Source organism: Bombina bombina, chromosome 2 (genome assembly GCF_027579735.1).
Source record: "Bombina bombina isolate aBomBom1 chromosome 2, aBomBom1.pri, whole genome shotgun sequence".
Lineage (NCBI taxonomy): Eukaryota > Metazoa > Chordata > Amphibia > Anura > Bombinatoridae > Bombina > Bombina bombina.
The window spans coordinates 1,109,727,202-1,109,750,327 of NC_069500.1; the positions used below are offsets into that span (position 1 = coordinate 1,109,727,202).

At 37.7% G+C, this 23,126-nt stretch overlaps 1 protein-coding gene across 1 annotated transcript in view; it reads left to right on the forward strand.

The window, feature by feature from the left end:
- LOC128650086 (uncharacterized) overlaps nucleotides 1-21,415 on the forward strand; it is a 373,885-nt gene extending 352,470 nt beyond the window's left edge. The window contains exons 20-21 of the mRNA XM_053703762.1: nucleotides 10,213-10,303; nucleotides 18,086-21,415. Coding sequence (XP_053559737.1) covers nucleotides 10,213-10,303; nucleotides 18,086-18,160 — 166 coding nt within the window. The 3' untranslated portion in view covers nucleotides 18,161-21,415. The remainder of the gene's footprint in view (nucleotides 1-10,212; nucleotides 10,304-18,085) is intronic.
- Nucleotides 21,416-23,126: the final 1,711 nt, after the last annotated feature.

Below are 23,126 nucleotides of genomic sequence, written 5' to 3' on the forward strand. Positions count from 1 at the left end.
CCTTTGCTCGTTTTCACATGCGACCTCTTCAGCTCTGTATGCTGAATCAATGGTGCAAGGATTACACAAAGATATCTCAATTAATATCTTTAAAACCGATTGTTCGACACTCTCTAACATGGTGGACAGATCACCATCGTTTAATTCAGGGGGCTTCTTTTGTGCTTCCGACCTGGACTGTAATTTCAACAGATGCAAGTCTCACAGGTTGGGGAGCTGTGTGGGGATCTCTGACGGCACAAGGAGTTTGGGAATCTCAGGAGGTGAGATTACCGATCAATATTTTGGAACTCCGTGCAATTTTCAGAGCTCTTCAGTTTTGGCCTCTTCTGAAGAGAGAATCGTTCATTTGTTTTCAGACAGACAATGTCACAACTGTGGCATACATCAATCATCAAGGAGGGACTCACAGTCCTCTGGCTATGAAAGAAGTATCTCGAATTTTGGTTTGGGCGGAATCCAGCTCCTGTCTAATCTCTGCGGTTCATATCCCAGGTGTAGACAATTGGGAAGCGGATTATCTCAGTCGCCAAACGTTGCATCCGGGCGAATAGTCTCTTCACCCAGAGGTATTTCTTCAGATTGTTCAAATGTGGGAACTTCCAGAAATAGATCTGATGGCGTCTCATCTAAACAAGAAACTTCCCAGATATCTGTCCAGATCCCGGGATCCTCAGGCGGAGGCAGTGGATGCATTATCACTTCCTTGGAAGTATCATCCTGCCTATATCTTTCCGCCTCTAGTTCTTCTTCCAAGAGTAATCTCCAAGATTCTGAAGGAAGGCTCGTTTGTTCTGCTGGTAGCTCCGGCATGGCCTCACAGGTTTTGGTATGCGGATCTTGTCCGGATGGCCTCTTGCCAACCGTGGACTCTTCCGTTAAGACCAGACCTTCTATCACAAGGTCCTTTTTTTCCATCAGGATCTGAAATCCTTAAATTTAAAGGTATGGAGATTGAACGCTTGATTCTTGGTCAAAGAGGTTTCTCTGACTCTGTGATTAATACTATGTTACAGGCTCGTAAATCTGTATCTAGAGAGATATATTATAGAGTCTGGAAGACTTATATTTCTTGGTGTCTTTCTCATCATTTTTCTTGGCATTCTTTTAGAATACCGAGAATTTTACAGTTTCTTCAGGATGGTTTAGAAAAGGGTTTGTCTGCAAGTTCCTTGAAAGGACAAATCTCTGCTCTTTCTGTTCTTTTCCACAGAAAGATTGCTATTCTTCCTGATATTCATTGTTTTGTACAAGCTTTGGTTCGTATAAAACCTGTCATTAAGTCTATTTCTCCTCCTTGGAGTTTGAATTTGGTTCTGGGAGCTCTTCAAGCTCCTCCCTTTGAACCTATGCATTCATTGGACATTAAATTACTTTCTTGGAAAGTTTTGTTCCTTTTGGCCATCTCTTCTGCCAGAAGAGTTTCTGAATTATCTGCTCTTTCTTGTGAGTCTCCTTTTCTGATTTTTCATCAGGATAAGGCGGTGTTGCGAACTTCTTTTGAATTTTTACCTAAAGTTGTGAATTCCAACAACATTAGTAGGGAAATTGTGGTTCCTTCATTATGTCCTAATCCTAAGAATTCTAAGGAGAAATCATTGCATTCTTTGGATGTTGTTAGAGCTTTGAAATATTATGTTGAAGCTACTAAATCTTTCCGAAAGACTTCTAGTCTGTTTGTTATCTTTTCCGGTTCTAGAAAAGGCCAGAAAGCTTCTGCCATTTCTTTGGCATCTTGGTTGAAATCTTTAATTCATCTTGCCTATGTTGAGTCGGGTAAAACTCCGCCTCAGAGGATTACAGCTCATTCTACCAGGTCAGTTTCTACTTCCTGGGCGTTTAGGAATGAAGCTTCGGTTGATCAGATTTGCAAAGCAGCAACTTGGTCCTCTTTGCATACTTTTACTAAATTCTACCATTTTGATGTATTTTCTTCTTCTGAAGCAGTTTTTGGTAGAAAAGTACTTCAGGCAGCGGTTTCAGTCTGAATCTTCTGCTTATGTTTTTCATTAAACTTTATTTTGGGTGTGGATTATTTTCAGCAGGAATTGGCTGTCTTTATTTTATCCCTCCCTCTCTAGTGACTCTTATGTGGAAAGATCCACATCTTGGGTAATCATTATCCCATACGTCACTAGCTCATGGACTCTTGCTAATTACATGAAAGAAAACATAATTTATGTAAGAACTTACCTGATAAATTCATTTCTTTCATATTAGCAAGAGTCCATGAGGCCCGCCCTTTTTTTGTGGTGGTTATGATTTTTGTATAAAGCACAATTATTCCAATTCCTTATTTTATATGCTTTCGCACTTTTTTATCACCCCACTTCTTGGCTATTCGTTAAACTGAATTGTGGGTGTGGTGAGGGGTGTATTTATAGGCATTTTGAGGTTTGGGAAACTTTGCCCCTCCTGGTAGGAATGTATATCCCATACGTCACTAGCTCATGGACTCTTGCTAATATGAAAGAAATGAATTTATCAGGTAAGTTCTTACATAAATTATGTTTTTTTGTTTTACCATTCCTGCTGCATGATATAGAAAGGGGTGCAGCTTAATATAAGGTAAGCCTTTAACATAACTAAGGTGTAGACTGTCCCTTTAAGTCATTTAAAAGTATATATATGTTAAAACTGTAATTATGCTAGACACTGTGTTATGTCACTTTTATTCCCATTTTTGCTATTTTAATTATTGTTTTTGTAACTTTTTTTTTTTACCATTTATGATCTTATTGATTTCCTGTGTTAAAGATTAAAATGCATTTGATTTGTAAGAATTCCAGTGATAGAATTCCTGTTAACATAGGACTAAACGTCATACTGTGAAAACAAAGCTAACTATAGGCAACTTCACCAGATTAGACACATCTCCCAACTCACAGGTCTGTATTCCAAAATTTCGCAAAAATCTTTTTGGTGTGTGATAGTGATATATTATGTCTGTTAGTAAATAAAAGCAAATTAAATGAAAGACGTAATAGACAGCAGGGCCATGAATGCAAGTCCTAACACTCTCTGATTAGTTGACTAAAACACTTTTGATTTGGCAAACATTGCTTGCACATAGTGACTTTGTATTACTATGTAGTGATATATTTTTCTCATATCTAAGGGCCCAATCAGCTAAAGCTCTCTTAAGATATAGTGCTCAAAAAAGCCACCAAAGATTTTGTGTGATTTTTCTCCATGCCGATGAGTTTTTGATTATCAGGACCATAGTGATGGGTATAGGGTTGCCAGGTGTCCGGTATTTCACCGGACAGTCCGGTATTTTTGTTTACTGCCCGGTAATATGAGTCCATTAAAAACGGACAAAAGCCTCTAAAAGAGTCACACTGTCTGTTTCAATAAAAAAAAAAAATATGTCTGCACTTCTAAGTTCCAGGCTAGCCAACCTAACCCAGGCCACCAGGCCAGCCCAGCCTGTGTTGCAACCAGCAGTCCGGCAACCAATTTAGCCTGCTAGTTGGCTGCCATTAGCTCAGCTGGAGCCGGACTCTTAACTTGGTGTGTACAGCCGCACTGCTTGCAATGACTGAGTCTGTCGGATAGATGTCAGTCCATCACCTTTACCCTCAGCTTCTTTAGCAAGGCAGTGGTCGTCTTGGAGGTGTGTTTGGGGTCGTTATCATGTTGGAATACTGCCCTGCGGCCAGTCTCCAAAGGGAGGAGATCATGCTCTGCTTCAGTATGTCACAGTACATGTTGGCATTCATGGTTACCTCAATGAACTGTAGCTCCCCAGTGCCGGAAGCACTCATGCAGGCCCAGACCATGGCACTCCCACCACCATGCTTGACTGTAGACAAGACACACTTGTCTTTTTTCACACCCTTTCTGCTGGAGCGGCGTCACTATCGTTTACCTTGTCTTTATACTCCTCACCTAGTTGCCGCCACACACGCTTGACACCATCTGTACCAAATAAGTTTATCTTGGTCTCATCGGACCACAGGACATGGTTCCAGTAATCCATGTCCTTAGTCTGCTTGTCTTCAGCAAACTGTTTACAGGCTTTCTTGTGCATCATCTTTAGAAGAGGCTTCCTTCTGGGACGACAGCCATGCAGACCAATTTGATGTAGTGTGCGGCGTATGGTCTGTGCACTGACAGGCTGACCCCACACCCCTTCAACCTCTGCAGCAATGCTGGCAGCACTCATACGTCTATTTCCCAAAGACAACCTCTGGATATGACGCTGAGCATGTGCACTCAACTACTTTGGTTGACCATGGCAAGGCCTGTTCTGAGTGGAACCTGTCCTGTGAAACTGCTGTATGGTCTTGCCCACCGTGCTGCGGCTCAGTTTCAGGGTCTTGGCAATCTTCTTATAGCCTAGGCCATCTTTATATAGAGCGAAAATTCTTTTTTTTCAGATCCTCAGAGAGTTCTTTGCCATGAGGTGCCATGTTGAACTTCCAGTGACCAGTATGAGAAAGTGTCAGAGCGATAACACCAAATTTCACACACCTGCTCCCTATTCACACCGGAGACCTTGTAACACTAACGAGTCACATGACATTGGGGAGGGAAAATGTCTAATTGGGCCCAATTTGGACATTTCCACTTAGGGGTGTACTCACTTTTGTTGCCAACAACTTAGACATTAATGGCTGTGTGTTTAGTTATTTTGAGGGGACAGCAAATTTACACTGTTACAGGCTGTACACTCACTACTTTACATTGTAGCAAAGTGTGTGTGTGTATATATATATATATATATATATATATATATATATATATATATATATATATATATATATGCAAGACACACATGGGGTATATATTTCACTAAATTTCACCCCCAGTGTGTCCGGTATTTTTGTGAAGGACACCTGGCAACCCTAGTTGGGTATACTGCTTAATGTTATCTGCAAAAAAAGTAGAAACTCTCCCAGAAATCTTTAGTGCACCTTTCCTTCTTCATATAGCCATCTACTCCCTTCAATTCTGTATCTATCTATTTAGAATTTTGTATTGAAGGGTTCAGCCTTGCAGCAGCTAAAGAGTTTATTGTTTTGCCCTAATGAAAAAAGAAACATTTTGATCTGTGTTGGTACAGCAGGCTTGTCACTGCAAGAGCCGCCCCTTTTAAGTAAGTCTGAAGCCTCTGGGTGGTTTTGCCATGTAGGCATATTATTTCCAGACAAGTGTGTTCCCTCATTTAAAGATTCTATGGTACAGAATCTGAATTTTTGTGAAATGGATATTAAAATTAAATTATTTTTATGATGCATATAAAAGTGCAGCAATTACAAATATTTTTTTATTTTTGTTGAATTTGTTTTAAATCTCATCCATTCATTTATTTAGTTGTTTTATGGAGTCAAGCATATACATTTGTATTTTAAAGTTACAGCTTATCCTGTAGATATTCAAATTGTGATGGGCTTCTGCTTAGTTACTTACTTAGGCCTAGATTACGAGTGGAGAGCAATATTGCACTTTCACAAGCACAATATTTGCACTTCACTCAGTAATACCAGCGCATGTAAAAGAGCGCTGGTATTGCAAGCCAGGCACAGTGCGAACACAACCTTGCGTTCGCATTGCCTGGAAGCCAAGCACTCACAAGCGCATGCTTCCTTATGCTCCAATGGGAGCCTCATTCGCATGTTAAGATAGCGCTCCACTCATAATCTAGCCCTTAATAAGTAGTCAGGAATTGCAGTCATGTACTATCACAATTGGAAAAAACAAGGGAAATCAAGATTAAAACATTATAGATCCATTTATTTGTAGTTGGAGCATTAATTAATCAATTACACAGTATCGCCAAGTTAACTTGGTGGCTGCCGTCTTTCTGACCTTAAGTCTGGTCGTGTTTCATTTCTTATTCTAGATTCTCTCCTATCTTTTTCATATGTAAATTGGAGGAGAGCAGCTACAGAAGATTCTCAGGAGCCTGTTTACCCAGTGATAGGCATTTGTGGTTAATTCCTTTCTCTCTTCATTTTTGTTGTTGTTGTATTATTCTTTTTACTTTGTTTGTTATTAGGTTAAAGTACTATCTGTCCAAATGGGCTTTGTTCAAACGCCAAAAATATATAACTCGGTTAATCAGTAAGTAAGAACTGTGTTTTCTGTTGCCTCATTAGTGCAAACCATATCAAATCTTAGTTTTTACTCCAGCTGGAGAGAGTGTATTTATTATTTCCAAAATTAAAGGTTCAGGGCACTTTATTTTTAATCAAACTATGCTGATGAATACTTTATTGATAAAGGGCAAATATATCAGGAATTGTGTGCGCCAGTATTATCATCTTCAGAACAGCAAGCTTATTAGTACAAATGTCTAAAGATAAATGTTTCTACTACTTTTATTCTTATTATGTGTATTTATTTGCATCACTACAGTACTTATGTGAAGTTACTAGTGTGCGCCTATTAAATTTAATGTCAAAATGTTTTGAATTTAGAGCATTTGTTTTTTACTTATTTATAGTTATTGTACCTTCAAAATAATGCACAAAAAGCTGTTCTCAACAAAACAGCAGTATAGGCAAAGTTGAGGTTTCTAGCTAAATATTTGTTAAAGTAAATAAATATATTTTACTAAATGGATGATTGTGTGGAAATGGCAAACAAATGATAATATGCCCCTCTTTGCCCGCATGACTTATTTTACACTCTTTTTCGATGGTAACCACAAATTCCTCAGTGCATATTTGATAAATCCAACATCTATGTTATGATTATGGAATGATCATGGATTTATGTGCAATAAACAAAACTTTTTTTTAATTATTATTTATCATAATATCCAGATTGCATATACCTCCTAATCATGTAAGTATGGAATAAATCAACATTTATTGTTTCAAAATATACAAAGACTCTTGGATCTTGATTATTCATTATTGGACAGCGGTAAACAAAATCACAATATGAAAGAAAAAAGGGTACATGTGTATGTGCGAGCATTACATTTCCAGATGGCAAAATGTTTGTTATTCTAAACCCTTCTGAAAATAACATGGGAATGCAAGAAACTTTGTGACGTATACTTTATATGTAATAAATATTTACCAAAATATTTCTTTAACCCTTTTACAGTAAAAGATGAATCTCCAGTAAGAGTAAGCCCAGCAAAGAGAAAATAAATTCTTAAACTTATTGGATATAGATAAAGGGGCCGATTTATTAACTGTAGAACGGACATGATCCGCTGTAGCAGATAATTTCCGCCCGACATGGCTAAATGCTGACAACATACATTGTCGGCATTTAACATTGCACAAGCATTTCTAGTGAAATGCTTGTGCAATGCCGCCCCCTGCACATTTATGGCCAATCGGCCACTAGCAGGGGGTGTCAATCATCCTGATCGTATCTGATCGGATGATTGCTGTCCATCGTCTTACGACTGCTGCTTCTTGACTTATGTTTCCAGCGATCTGGAAACTATGGGAGTAGATAGCAGTATCCGCTGCTTGTTAAATCTACACCAAAGTATTGTTAGGACAAAAACTTAACTTTGACTTTGACTTAACAGCATCTGTTTGGTAAATGAATATGTTTTTCAACTTGATGTATTTCACTGTTCCATACCGTCTAACATTTTAGATTCAAATTTGGGCTGGCTTTAAAGGGGAAGAGTGTTACAAAAGAGGGTGAGAGGCAATGTAATTCATTTAAAAGTACTTTAGATTTATGGAAAGGGGCCAGGACTTACAAGGACTATTGGAAACATGGCACTACCGAATTTTCAACCATAGTGGAAGGCATTTTTACTGTACACAGCACTTAAGTTAACATACATTCTAGCTATCTAGGGGTGGCATGTCCTATTTTGGGAACTGTTCCTAATGTAGGTGCACCTTTACAACATTTTGTTCATCGAACTCTATTTTCAAGTTCAGGGTTTAAGAACCACGTACTTATTAAAAATATTTTTTTTAGGGAGAATAGATTTCATGAATGAAGACTGAAACTTATTGGATACATTATTGTTATGACAAGTACTTCATTTTGACTTAATAGCATTTATTGAGTAAATTAATGTTTTCCCTGTGTTCCATACCTCCTAAACATTTTATATTTTAAATTTGGGCAATCTTTAAAGGGCAATAGGATTACAAAAGGGGGTGAGAGTCAATGTAATTAATTTAAATATCATTTTGATTCAATGGTATGGGGACAGTGAGGAAGGCATTTTTACTGTACACAGCATTTACGTTTAGTAACTAGCAAACATTTTTCACAACCTTATTAAAAATCAGATTGAGCATGAATTGTATAGCTTGGGACTGCAGGACTGAAGTGCCTATCTGTGAATTTTTCTTCAAACTCCAAAATAGTTGTTCCATATATTTGTTTGAGAAATAGTTACTTCTAAACACAAGTGGCCCCTCATTAGTAGCCAAAGCAGTTTTTAGAAGAGTGAAAGGAGTCTTTGTAAACATGTTTTACCATAGTAATCCCCCTCCATACATGGAATGTCAACACCTCGTTTGTAAACTTCTACATTTATTTAAAGTTAGCTTCACAGTATAATAGTGGGGATACAGGGACATGTACTGCTCATCTCAAGAAGAGCAGCAATGCAACCTTACGTAAATGTGGGAGCATTACATTGTCCATCACTTTATATATTATTGTACCAATTATATGATGTACCACAGCCAGCTATCACTATTTGTAAAAAAAAATATATAGTAATTATAAAATGAATAGAAATCCTGGGACAAAATTAAATAAAAAGAAAGATAAATTGAGACTTTGGAAGAAAGATCATCACGTTTAACCAAAAATAAAAATCACTGATCGCAGCGTGTGGATGAAACAAAAATGACTCATTTCTTAAGATTGTGTTTATCCAAAATTAACAAGGGACTGGGGCCCGGATATTCCTTAACATGAGCATACTGCTGGCATACCTACAGTAGGTGATCTAAGGCGTCCTCCAGGGGCAGAACTACCGGGGGTGCAACAACTGCGACCCTTCTGAGGGGCCCAGCTCCAGCACAAACTTTTTTGTTTCTACCTGCCTCTTATATCAGGATTACTAAAGTGGGTCACAGTCACACAGTCAGTCCGTCGCATGCAGCTCACCAAAGATCTTTACCTATTGGCGCAGGCGCAGCACAGCCGAAAGATATTCCTATTGGCGGCTTTAGTGCGCACATTGGTTCCTGACTGCACCACGTGTAGTTAGTTTGCAGTGCTGCAGTTGCAAAGCTGAGGGTGGCTAGTGCTAAAGCGCAACAGTCAGGGTCCTTTTATTTGCCTTATGCTGATTGTGTGTGTTTAAAAGTGCATATGGTTTTATTTACATACAGGTGTTAAAGTGCATACAAATCAGTATGGGACATTCCCAAGATCATGTGTTTTAAATCAAGAAAATAAACAAATATGGAAAACAAATATGGAATATTGGGGAAATACACACAACCACAATAGGTGGGGTTGGGGGGCCCTTCTAAGATTCTTGCACCTGGGCCCTATGGTTTCTAGTTACGCCTCTGGCGTCCTCCTACCTGCAATTTCTGGCTCAGGAACTTAATTCTATCAAGTGAAAGGGATACTGAACCCAATTTTTTTTATTTAATGATTCAGATAGAGCATGCAATTTTAAGCAACTTTCTAATTTACTCCTATTATCAACTTTTCTTCGTTCTCTTGGTATCTTTATTTGAAAAAGCAGGAATGTAAGCTTACGAGCCAGCCCATTTTTTGTTTCAGCACCTGGGTAGCGCTTGCTGATTGGTATCTAAATGCAGCCACCAAACAGCAAGCGCTATCCAGGGTGCTGAACCAAAAATTGGCCGGCTCGTAAGCTTACATTTCTGCTTTTCAAATAAAGATACCAAGAGAACAAAGAAAATTTGATAATAGGAGTAAATTAGAAAGGTGCTTACAATTGCATGCTCTTGCAATCATGAAAGAAATGTGGGTTCATTATCCCTTTATTAGCTTTCTAGCAGATGTGCTAAATGAGTTACATCATCCTCAGAATACATACACATGCATCCCGTTTTCTAGCTTTATTTCAAATTCCCAAAGGACACAGACATGTGTGTACACGTGATCAGCAAGTAAGCTAATGTACAGGGTGTATAGACTTATTAACATATCTAAATCCTGATCCAACAGCTAAGTATTGTAATTTTCAAACCTTATACAGTAACAAGAGCCTATAATTACTACTGAATCATTAGCAAACATAATTTGTACAGTTAAAATGTATCATTTATTTTATTGCAGGTATGAGTTGCCAGGAATATATGCATTAAACTTTGTTCTGAAGAATTCCCTAGGGGGTGGAGGAATCGCATCCCTAAGAAGTGACCCCCAGGTATGTTTACTTATGTTTCTGCAGCACCTTGCTGTAGTCTGTGCTATTAAATATGTTCAATGTGTAAGGAGCACTCAAGTAAATCTGCCTGTTTACAATAGAAATGCTCTTTCAGTCTAAAATCCAGAAACGTGTAGGCTTAGATTACAAGTGGAGCAAAAAAATATTTGCGCTATGGTTTATTTATATCACGCAAGCAAAATCAATTGCATTACTATTTTGTGCTACTATTGCAAGTGTTATTTTATGTTGCGCAATCAATAGTCTAGGGCACACTAACACCTGCATGTCAGATATCGCTGGTGCGCTATAAATCCTCACAATAGACTTCTGTGGAGCGTGCAGTAACATTCATGTTGAATATTGCTAAAGCACTAAGCAGAAGGTGCGCTAAGCTGATATTGCACAAGTACTGGAGTTCCTCATGTAGCTCTGTGCTATACTGTTTATAATAATGGTTTACTTCAGGTCTTTAAAAGCGCTTAATTTTACAGCTGTATTTGATTGCACTCAAGCTCAATACTTAAAGGGAAAGTCAATCCTAGTGTTTGTGAAACGCTAGGATTGACCATTGAAAAAAATATAGGTCACTTTCATTCATGAAGTTAAAATACTTCATGCTGAAAGCTCCTTTACTTGTTTCAAACCCACGGCAATATGCTGTTTTGCTAAGAGGTGACATTTACACCTCTTAGCAAATAGCATGTGAGAAATCTGGGATTTCCTGCACGCAGTGGAGGCTCCTCTATATGAGCACAGGCGCACGTGAACCCCTCTGAGAGCCCATAGAGAAAAAACACAAAACCAAAAAAAAACAAAAACTTTTTGGCTAAATAAATATAATTTTTCCAATAGCACCCCTATAAAAAAAATTGCTGTTTTTACATCTATCGCACCGCACATGCGATAGATAGAAGTATAGGCTTCAAGCCCTTAGCACTTATTTCTTAGTGCCTGTAGCACTGCCCCCAACACAGCTCCTAACCTTCTTAACTGCACAGATTTTGCTGTGCGAGTGAGAGCCATGTGATGTCCGAGTGAGGGAGGAGGAGCCTGGTCGGTGCAAAACGGAGTTGAAGGCAGCAAGTGAGAGGAGAGGGCAGGCAGTGGGCACATCCAGTAACGGTAATGTCCTTAACTAAGTTCATATCACAGTACCACTACTGTAGCAGTGGAAACAACCTAGTTTCAGGCTGCTTGTTAAAACGGTTAGCGGAGTAACTTTTAGTTTTTCATTAATTATAAAATACTTGCTAGGTGGTATTTAACCCCAGTTCATGTATTGTGAACCCCCATTTGAATAACCCACAAGCCACCACTGCCCGCACGGCTAGTGGCTAAGAGGTGAAAACATTACCTCTCTAGCAACACAGCGTTCTGCCGTGGGCTGCCTAAGCCGCTTGAAACAAGTAAAGGAGCTTTCAGCATGAAGTATTTTATACTTCATGAATGAAAGTCACCTTTATTTTTTTCAATGGTCAATCCTAGCGTTTCACAAACTTTCACTTTAACACTTGTAATACAAGCAAAGTGAGTGTGCTATTAATGCTTCCTGCGCTATCCATTAAAAGTATATTCTTTGGTTAAGATATTTAACCATCCACTTTTAATTTCAGATTGGGAATTATTCATTGTACAATCGTTCCACTCCGCTTGTAATCCAGGCTGTAATGTTTTAACTGCAAGGAAGAAATTCAAGGCAGACGTTTGAATAACAGCATTAGGGTCCCATTCCAGATGAATAAAATTTGCTGTGCAAAATATTTTTAAGCAATTATATTTGGATTCATTTTCTATGTTATTCCACTTTAAGGGATATAAAAACCCAACATTTGTCTTTAATGATTCAAATAGAGCATGCAATTTTAAACAACTTTCTAATTTACTTCTATTAATAATTTATCTTCGTTCTCTTGGTACCTTTTGTTGAAAAGCAGGGATGTATGTTTAGGAGCCGGACAATTTCTGGAGCACTATATGGCAGCAGTTTTGCAAGAATGTTATCCATTTGCAAGAGCACTATGTCCTGCCATGTAGTGCTCCAGATGCCTACCTAGGTATCTCTTCAATACAGAATATCATGGGAATGAAGCAAATTTAATGGTATGCTCTGTCTGAATCACAAAAGAAAAATGTGGGGTTTCATATCCCTTTAATTAGAAACACTAATGTTTGACTAAGTTAAGATGCCAACGTACTAAAATACAATTAGTTTCTTTGAATTTCACCTGAAAGAAAAAATATGCAGCCAAAGTAAAATTGATTTGATATTGATGATAACTACTTAATATATTTAAAAGCAGTGTTTTAATTTAACATATAATATCAATTTATACAATTTATACTATTGGCTGTTCAAATCAGCCAATATAATTTCAGTAGCTCTCATCCTATTGGCTGATTTGAACAGCCAATAGAATTTCAGTAGCTCTCATCCTATTGGCTGATTTGAATTTGCAAAATCAAATCAGCCAATAGTAATGCAAGGGATGCCATTTTGAATCGCGTAACTTGCATTGAAGATTCAGTATACGGCGGCGACCGTATGAAGAGGATGCTCCACGCCGGATGTCTTCAGGATGGACCTGCTCCGTGTCGCCTGAATGAAGATAGAAGACGCCACCGGGATGAACATAGAAGATGCCGTCTGGATGAAGATGGGGCCGCCTGCAGCCTGGATGAAGATGGAGCCGTCTGGATGAAGATGGAGCCGCCAGGATGAAGATCCTTCAAGTGGGACTTCAGCAACTGTGAGTGGATCTTCAGTGGTTAGTGTTAGGATTTTTTATGTTTTTTTTGGGTGTTTTTTTTTTTTTTTTTTAGTTAAGGGTTTGGGCTATTCGTAAAAGAACTAAATGCCCTTTTCAGGGCAATGCAAAAGAGCTAAATGCCCTTTTAAAGGCAATGCCCCTACAAATGTCCTTTTCAGGGCAATGGGTAGCTTAGGTTGTTGTTAGTTAGGTTTTGTTATTTTGGGGGGTTGGTTGGGTGGTTGGTTTTACTGTTGGGGGGTCTTTGTATTTTTTTTTACAGGTAAAAGAGCTATTTAATTTAGGGCAATGCCCTACAAAAAGGCACTTTTAAGGGCTATTTGTAGTTTATTGTAGGCTAGGTTCTTTTTATTTTGGGTGGGCTTTTTATTTTTATAAGGCTATTAGATTAGGTGTAATTCTTTTTTATTTTTGATAATTTAGTTTGTTATTTTTCGTAATTTAGTATTTTTTATTTTTTGTAATTAGATTTAGGATTTTTTTAATTGGTATTTTAGTTTTCTTTAATTGGTAGTTAGTTTAATTTTAGTTTAATATTTATATTAGTTTAATTGTTAGTTTAAACTTAGTTTTTTTAATTTGACAGGTAAGATTTAATTTAAGATAGGGAAATTGTAATTTCTTTCATGTAATTGGCAAGAGTCCATGAGCTAGTGACGTATGGGATATACAATCCTACCAGGAGGGGCAAAGTTTCCCAAACCTCAAAATGCCTATAAATACACCCCTCACCACACCCATAATTCAGTTTTTACAAACTTTGCCTCCTATGGAGGTGGTGAAGTAAGTTTGTGCTAAGGGTTTGTCTGCAAATTGAGATTACCAATAAATATTTTAGAACTCCGTGCAATTCTCAGAGCTCTTCAGTTTTGGCCTCTGTTAAAGAGAGAACCGTTCATTTGTTTTCAGACAGACAATATCACAACAATGGCATATGTCAATCATCAGGGTGGGACTCACAGTCCCCAAGCTATGAAAGAAGTATCTTGGATACTTACTTGGGCGGAATCCAGCTCCTGTCTAATCTCTGCGGTGCATATCCCAGGTGTAGACAATTGGGAGGCGGATTATCTCAGCCGTCAGACTTTACATCCAGGGGAGTGGTCTCTCCATCCAGATGTGTTTTCTCAGATTGTTCAGATGTGGGGTCTTCCAGAAATAGATCTGATGGCTTCTCATCTAAACAAGAAACTTCCCAGATACCTGTCCAGGTCCAGAGATGTTCAGGCGGAAGCAGTGGATGCGCTGACACTTCCTTGGTGTTATCATCCTGCTTACATTTTCCCGCCTCTAGTTTTCCTTCCAAGAGTGATCTCCAAAATCATCATGGAACAATCATTTGTGTTGCTGGTGGCTCCAGCATGGCCTCACAGGTTTTGGTTTGCGGATCTGGTTTGGATGTGCAGTTGCCAGCCTTGGCCACTTCCGTTAAGGCCAGATCTACTGTCTCAAGGTCCGTTTTTCCATCAGGATCTCAAATCATTAAATTTGAAGGTATGAAAATTGAACGCTTAGTATTATGTCATAGAGGTTTCTCTGACTCAGTGATTAATACTATGTTACAAGCTCGTAAATCTGTCTCTAGAAAGATTTATTATAGAGTTTGGAAGACTTACATTTCATGGTGTTCTTCTCATAAATTCTCTTGGCATTCTTTTAGAATTCCTAGAATTTTATAGTTTCTTTAGGATGGTTTGGATAAGGGTTTGTCTGCAAGTTCCTTGAAGGGACAAATCTCTGCTCTTTCTGTTTTATTTCACAGAAAGATTGCTATACTTCCTGATATTCACTGTTTTGTACAGGCTTTAGTTCGTATTAAGCCTGTCATTAAATCAATTTCTCCTCCTTGCAGTCTTAATTTGGTTCTGAAGGCTTTACAGGCTCCTCCATTTGAGCCTATGCATTCTTTGGACATTAAACTACTTTCTTGGAAAGTGTTGTTACTTTTGGCTATCTCTTCTGCTAGAAGAGTTTCTGAGCTATCTGCTCTTTCTTGTGAGTCTCCTTTTCTGATTTTTCATCAGGATAAGGCAGTTTTGCAGACTTCTTTTCAATTTTTACCTAAGGTTGTGAATTCTAACAACATTAGTAGAGAAATTGTTGTCCCTTCCTTGTGTCCTAATCCTAAGAATTCTTTGGAAAGATCCTTACATTCTTTGGATGTGGTAAGAGCTTTGAAATATTATGTGGAAGCTACTAAAGATTTCAGGAAGATTTCCAGTCTATTTGTTTTATTTTCTGGTCCTAGGAAAGGTCAGAAGGCTTCTGCTATTTCCTTGGCTTCTTGGTTGAAACTTTTGATTCATCAAGCTTATTTGGAGTCGGGTCAGGCCCCGCCTCAGAGAATTACAGCTCATTCTGCTAGATCAGTCTCCACTTCGTGGGCCTTTAAGAATGAAGCTTCAGTTGATCAGATTTGCAAAGCGGCAACTTGGTCCTCTTTGCATACATTTACTAAATTCTACCATTTTGATGTATTTGCTTCTTCAGAAGCAGTTTTTGGTAGAAAAGTTCTTCAGGCAGCTGTTTCAGTTTGATTCTTCTGCTTTTGATTTAAGTTTTTTCTTTCATTTATTAGAATAAACTTATTTTTTGGGTTGTGGATTAATTTTTTCAGCGGAAAATGGCTGTTTTTATGGCTTGCCAATTACATGAAAGAAAACATAATTTATGTAAGAACTTACCTGATAAATTAATTTCTTTCATATTGGCAAGAGTCCATGAGGCCCACCCTTTTTATGGTGGTTATGATTTTTTTTATAAAGCACAATTATTTCCAAATTTCTTTGTTGATGCTTTCTACTCCTTTCTTTATCACCCCATTGCTTGGCTATTCGTTAAACTTAATTATGGGTGTGGTGAGGGGTGTATTTATAGGCATTTTGAGGTTTGGGAAACTTTGCCAGTCCTGGTAGGATTATATATCCCATACATCACTAGCTGGACTCTTGCCAATATGAAAGAAATGAATTTATCAGGTAAGTTTTTACATAAATTATGTTTTTAATATAAATTTAGGGGGCTTAGGTTTAGGGGTTACTAGTTTAAATTAGTTTCTTGCGATGTTGGGACTTTCGGTTTAGGGGTTAATAGTGTAATTTAGTATATTTCGTTGTGGGGGCTTGCGGTTTAGGGGTTAATAGGTTTATTATAGTGATGGCTGTGTAGGGCTTAATAACTTTAGTATAGTGGGGCAATGTGGGCGGACGGCAGATTAGGGGTTAATAATATTTAAATAGTGTTTGCGATGCGGGAGGGCTGCGGTTTAGGGGTTAATAACTTTACTATAGTGGTGACGATGTCAGGGCGCATCGAAATACGGGTTAATAAATTGTATTAGTGGTGACGATGTCGGGAGCGGCAGATTAGGGGTTAATAACTTTAATATAGTGTTTGTGATGTGGGAGGGCCTCGGTTTAGGGGTTAATAGGTAGTTTATGGGTGTTTAGTGCACTTTGTAACACTTTAGTTATGAGTTTTATGTAACAGATTTGTTGCGTAAAACTCATAACTACTGCTCTCAGATTGCAAAACGGATCTTGTCGTTATAGGCTGTAACGCAAGCTTTTTAGCCTCACCGCCAAAACTTGTAATGGCTGCGCTATGGAAGTCCCATGAAAAAATGTCATTTTTACATGTACGGGACTGATGTTTCGTTACAGGCTAAAAGGCTTGCGGTACAGCAATACCGACAAGACTTGTAATGGCTGCAGTGCTGTTTTAACACTGAAATTACAATTTTTTCGCATTAAAACACAAACGCACAACTTGTAATCTAGGTGATAGTGCTCAATTAATTAATTAACACAATGGCCCCTATTTATCAAAGGTCTTGCGGACCTGATCCGACAGTGCGGATCAGGTCCGCAAGACCTCGCTAAATGCTGCTGATGCAATGCCGCCCCCTGCTGACTCGCGGCCAATCGGCCGCCAGCAGGGAGCTGTCAATCAACCCGATCGTACTTGATCGGGTTGATTTCTGCCGATTCCTGTCCGCCTGCTCAGAGCAGGCGGACAGGGTTATGGAGCAGCGGTCTTTAGACCGCTGCTTCATAACTTGTGTTTCTGGCGAGTCTGAAGACCCGCCAGAAACACGGCCCTTCAAGCTCCGTTCGGAGCTTGATAAATATGGGGCAATAAGTCTCTCATCTTCTTAAAATAATCCTTTCAAAATTTTGATTCATAAAAAGAGCTCTCCGTTTACAAATGAAAACCCCTCCTGCTTGATGCGGAATGAAAAAAAAAAAAATCACGTCACTAATGACAACCTCCTCTATTGTACAGTTCAGAGAAATGTAGCATGCTCCTACACTGAATATAGTGGGCAGGAGTTTTATCCAGCGGAGGAGAGCATTACATTTATCTGAATGATGCAATTGAGCAGGTTGCCATTATTAACCCATTGCGCCAAATGAATGTAGGTACTACGTCATACAGTTAAAGTACTTTGCTAAGCGTACTGTGTTAAAGTAGTGCATAAGTCCTGAACAGAGGGGCATGTTTCAGTCCCCTTGTTTAAGCTGTGTTACAACCAAGGAGCAGAAGGCATCTGCCTTAATATGTTAAGGGAGCACTGATCGTTTAGTTTCAACCTGTAATACGTGCGCTACTTCCGATGCGCACAAAGACCTGCTATATACCCCTTATCACTCACGTGCAACAGTTAGCGTTCCACTTGTAATTTAGCCCTTTACTGGTTTCCTGTGTGAAACGAAAATGAGGAAAGCAGAGTGTGGGATATAATTAGGGCATGTGGACTGTTCTTTCAGATAATCAACAGATGCTTTCTGCATGCTAGTTTTATGGGTTGATTTGCTGTATTACTTAAAACACACTGTTCATGATTCTTTAATAATAACAACATAAATACCTTTTGACTTTTATTCTGAATTTAAACAAATTTATTGTAATGTGATATTTTGCTGATAAAAGAAACAGTTATCTATCAATTATTTAGGTTACGCAATATTTACATCATACATGTGTTTTGTTCCCTTTTTTTTGTGTGCAGGGAAAGGCTTTTGGACAGATGCTGCTGGACCTTAAGATCACCAATGTCCCTGACTTGAAATCATTAATTGATTAAATAAGATTTATGGTCACTTTTTTATGTAAAAAAAAAAAGACACTTATGAATGAAATCAGAATGTTTACTATTATTTCCTGAAACCTCAGTAGCAGTAGGCTACAAAAGACAGGTGCTGCAGAATGTTGAAAAAAGTTACCACAATATGCTGCACCATTATATGTGTGTTTGATGTGTACTCATATAGTTGAACATTTTGTAATATATTATATATTATTCTAATAATACTGTGGGGGCGTTTGTAATTTTTTTAATGTCTTCTAAAAATGCTAATTTGTATACAATATATGATGCTATCCATCTGTTTGATATCACACAAGTCCTTGAAGTGCCTTGAACCAAAGTGAGATGACATTAAAATGATCTTTATTTTATTCTCCAGCAGCCCCTCAAGAAAAAGAAAAACTTTCCAATATTACCATCTTGTGTGAAATCATACAAATCCCTTATTGCCTGTCATTTGACATATCACAGATCCAGAAACAAAAAGCATTGGCTTATGTACTTAAATGGGTATTGGAGGAAATAAATATATGTTAATCATTTGTAGGATTAAGCATAAATAGTGTACAGCTATCTTGGAGGAAAATATAAATCTTCACTATTCCCACTGTAACATTAATGTTTATTGGCTGTCAGAAACAACTTCCACAGCTGTATGGTTGAAGAGCAAAAGAGTGTGGGGGGGGGGGGGAAACAGGTTTACTAACAGGCCAAACCTATACAAAATGGTACTACATGTTTTAATGCCCTACAGAACTTGAAACAAAGGAAAACATTCAGTGATTCTTAGATGTAAACTCACTGCAAAACCAATGTCACCTGAACGTTTACAGAAACATAGAATTATTAGTCAATAGTTTTATTTTGTTTTTGTTATTATTCTGGTACAAGTTGTATCAGATAAACAGGTAAACACACAAAAAAGAAAAAACTATTAGGGTTTAAACGGTTTTCAACACTTTATAAACAAACATAGTTCTGCCCTGGGCCATGTTTTTTTTTTTTTTTAAATGGAATAGAATGTAAAGCCCTGTGTCTCTGTAAGCAGAACATACTGCCATAGGGTCTAAACTCCTAGGACTGCGGCCTGCATGCAGGAAAGTTGTCCGTGGGAGTAGTAGCTTAGTTCCTGTAGCTGGTTAATCCTATGAGAGCCCGTTATTAACATGTTATTGGCACTGTCCCATCACAAGTACAATGAATACTGTGCATGACTAAAATACAGTATTGTTTTCTCTTGTAGCTGCACAACAGCCCAAATAATTATATAAAATCACTAGATTTTTTTTTTAAGTTGGGGTTTTATGACGCCTTCTAGCCTAGTTTACAGTGAATATATAAATACCCTTTTAGATGTGTGGATTTAAGTATAGCTGTAAAATGCATTCTGAGTGATGAGTCTTACAGCTATTTATTTGTATGGGAAATTGTTCTTAAAATCCTTCTTCCATCTAAAAGAAGGAATTTCAAACAGTGGCAGCAATCCTGACCCCACAATGCGGAGATCCACAGGTAAGAGGGGTCCTTGCCTTGCCAGAGTTTCAGGGTCGGTGGGCCACTGCAGGGCCACATCCCCAGCTGGGGACCAGTGTTAGTGTGAGCAGAGGGAGACCACCGCCACGGATCAACCTGTGTGCACAGCGTATCTTACAAGGCCACTTCCCTGCAGGCCAGACAGTCGGGGTTGGGGGGTGGCGGTGGCCACAGCCTTAATGGGAACAAGGCAGAAATTCAGCCAAAGGATTAGGGGGACTTAAAAAAAAAATCCATCCCTGATTTCCAATATATAATATAAAATATATTTTGTAGGAAAAACAGATTTACATGCGTTTAAAGGGGCATGGAAACCTTTCTTGATTCGGATAGAACATACAATTTTAAGCAACTTTCCCATTTACTTCTATTGCAAAATTTGATTCATTCTCTTTGTATTCTTTGTTGAAGGAGTAGCTGTGCACTACTGGGGCTAGCTTAACACATCTGGTGAGCCACTGACCAGAGGCATAAATGTGCAATTACCAATCAGCAGCTTGCTCCCATGAGTGCATTGCTGTTCCTGATCCTACCTAGGCATGCTTTTCATCAAAGGATACCAAGAAAACAAAACAAATTAGATAATAGAAGTAAATTAGAAAGTTGTCTAATATTGTATGCTCTATCTGAATCATGAAAGAAAGTTTTTAGATTTTACGTCCCTTTAATAAGCCTATTTTTCTTGTCAGATCCCAGAATACTTTTCCCACTCACTCAACAGATTGGTTGATGTTCTCCCTATCAGCGAATGAATAATACTCTGAGATACTGTAATATGTTTAATTGCTGCTTGTTCATGAGCATGATAAAAAAAACATTGCATGTTTAAAGGGAGCTGCTGCCATTTCTAACTCACGGTGGAGTGCTATTTATAACAACCACTTTCACTGTTTGAAAGTAAATAAAAAAATAATGGTACACATAATAAGCACCAGTGTTGGTTTACATAAAAATATATATAATTTTACAATGCATAGCTTCATTTTCAACACTTTAACCCTTAAAGTGACATTAAACGTTTTGAGATTGTAATATAAAATGTTTATTATGCATTGCAAAATAAAACTATTATTATTAATGTTGTATCCCCTTCATGACAATTAATTGTTTTCCAGTTCTAGCGGATTGGAATTGCACATAGCAGGCTTCACATGCTGACATATTTCTGTCCCTAATAAGCCTCAGCTGAGATTAAAATGCAAAATAATGGAACATTTTGCTAAGAAAATGACAGCAGAAATCCTTGTCTACTCTAGTGCCAAATCTTGATGGGCTCTTCCAATTAAGGCAAATGGTGGATAGAATTTGGTTGTAGAAAAACAATTGCAGAAAACGCGGTGATAATGCATTTAACTTTTTTTACACTCGGCTAGTATGTTAATTTATTGCAAGACAGTAGGAAAATATTGTGATTGCAAAGTGTTTACTGACTCTAAATCACTGGTCCGTTAATAGATGTGGCATTTATTTTTTTCTTGGTTTATTTAATTTGAAACATTTACAATTACACATTAGTTATACACAGTATTAATAGATCCTTGGAAGCAAATGTGTATATGATATATATAATGCTGTGTATTTCTATAAATTCTACTAGTTTTTTATTGTTAGAATTAAACTCCACCTTTTCTTTACATTTTTGTATTAAATCATTATGTTACCATACCACTAACAGTATGTACGACTTTTTAACAAATAAATGAATTTATTATGAACGTATATTTATTTATACAGTTTTTAAAGCATTGGCTTTGTAAACACGTGTTTATCAGCAAATGAACTGTATGTTATTTCTGCAACACTGATTATTTAGACAGAAGCTAGCATAAGTATATAGAAGTTTAATATTGCAAATCTTTTTTATTTCAGCAAAAATATATCAGTCCTCAATTTATTAAAAAACGGGCAGATATGGTTCCCAGCCAGAGAACCTGTCCATCTTCACTAGGAGCAAGCAAGGTGGCATTTGCTGTTTGTCTGCTTCAAGAATGCCCTTATGGAGCACAGCCCCTTGTTCTCATGCAAACCAATTCATGTTTAAACAGGGCTTGTCAATCTTCCCAAACAAATCAGTCAAGGATATTTTAAGTCCACCATCCCATGGTGGTGATATGGCTATGAAGCAGTAGTTTTATAACCTCTGCTACTTTACTTGGGTTAGGCTGGAAATTCTTCAGACACAATCTTCAGGTCCTTATCCCATGACATCATTTTATGTTTTAATGTACCAGATTGCTTGTGCTTCAGCTATGACAATACAAGTGACAGGATTAAAGGGACAGCCTACTCTAGAATATTTATTGTTTAAAAAGATAGACCATCCCTTTATTACCCATTCCTCAGTTTTGCATAACTAACACTGTTATATTAATGCACTTTTTACCTCTGTGTTTACCTTGTATCTAAGCCTCTGCAGACTGCCCCCTTATCTCAGTTCTTTTGAAAGACATGCATTTTAGTCAATCAGTGTTGACTCATAAATAACTCCACTGGAGTGTCTAACTGTCAAAAACGGTCAAAGTGCACTGAGATAAGAGGCAGTTCAACAGCTTAGAAATTAACATATGAATACTGAGGTGAAATTGTCCTCCTCAAAATTAAACTTGAATATATGAAGACATTAGAAATATACAGTGTTTACACACTCATTTTTCATAAATGGACATGATCCCCCTATTTTTGTCATTCATGAATCAGAGAGAGCATGCAATTTACTTCTATAATCTAATTTGTTTTGTTCTTTTTATATCCTTTGTTGAAAATCATATTTAGATAGACTCAGGAGCTGCTTATTGGTGGCTTTACATTTATACCTCATGTTGTTGGCTCACCCATGTGCATTGCTGTTTATTTAACAAAGGATAATAATAGAATAAAGTCAATTAGGTAATTTAAGTAAACTTCTCTGTCTGTGACATAAATGAAAAATTTTAGGTTTTATGTACCTTTAAAACACCATGGTTGGACATGATATCACAAGATGAAATTAAAATGTGTACGATGAACAATATGCACACATTTGAAGAGATACAAAATAAAGAAAAAAGTTACGTGTTCATATACAAACACAATCACTCACACACACACACAGTATATACTGTACATATTAGCACAATATAGACAGCACATTCTGGAAATTTGGGTAACATTCCAGAGACTGTAGTCTTTACTGTGCTTTTAATTTTTTTATTTTTTTTATTCTGTCTGCAGCCCCTTATGCCAGACATTTGCCCACATCAAACTCCCTAATAGATAGAGCTTTTTGCCTCCGACTATGGGCTAGATTTACAAGTGGAGCACTATTTATGGCTCCCGCTGTCGTGGTAACTCCGCTAGGAGTACGTTTTTGTGAGCGTTGGTTAGAGCTTGTATTACAAGTTTAAAGTAAAGAGTTTTCGCTTGCGCACTAACCTGATGCATGCAAAAACCA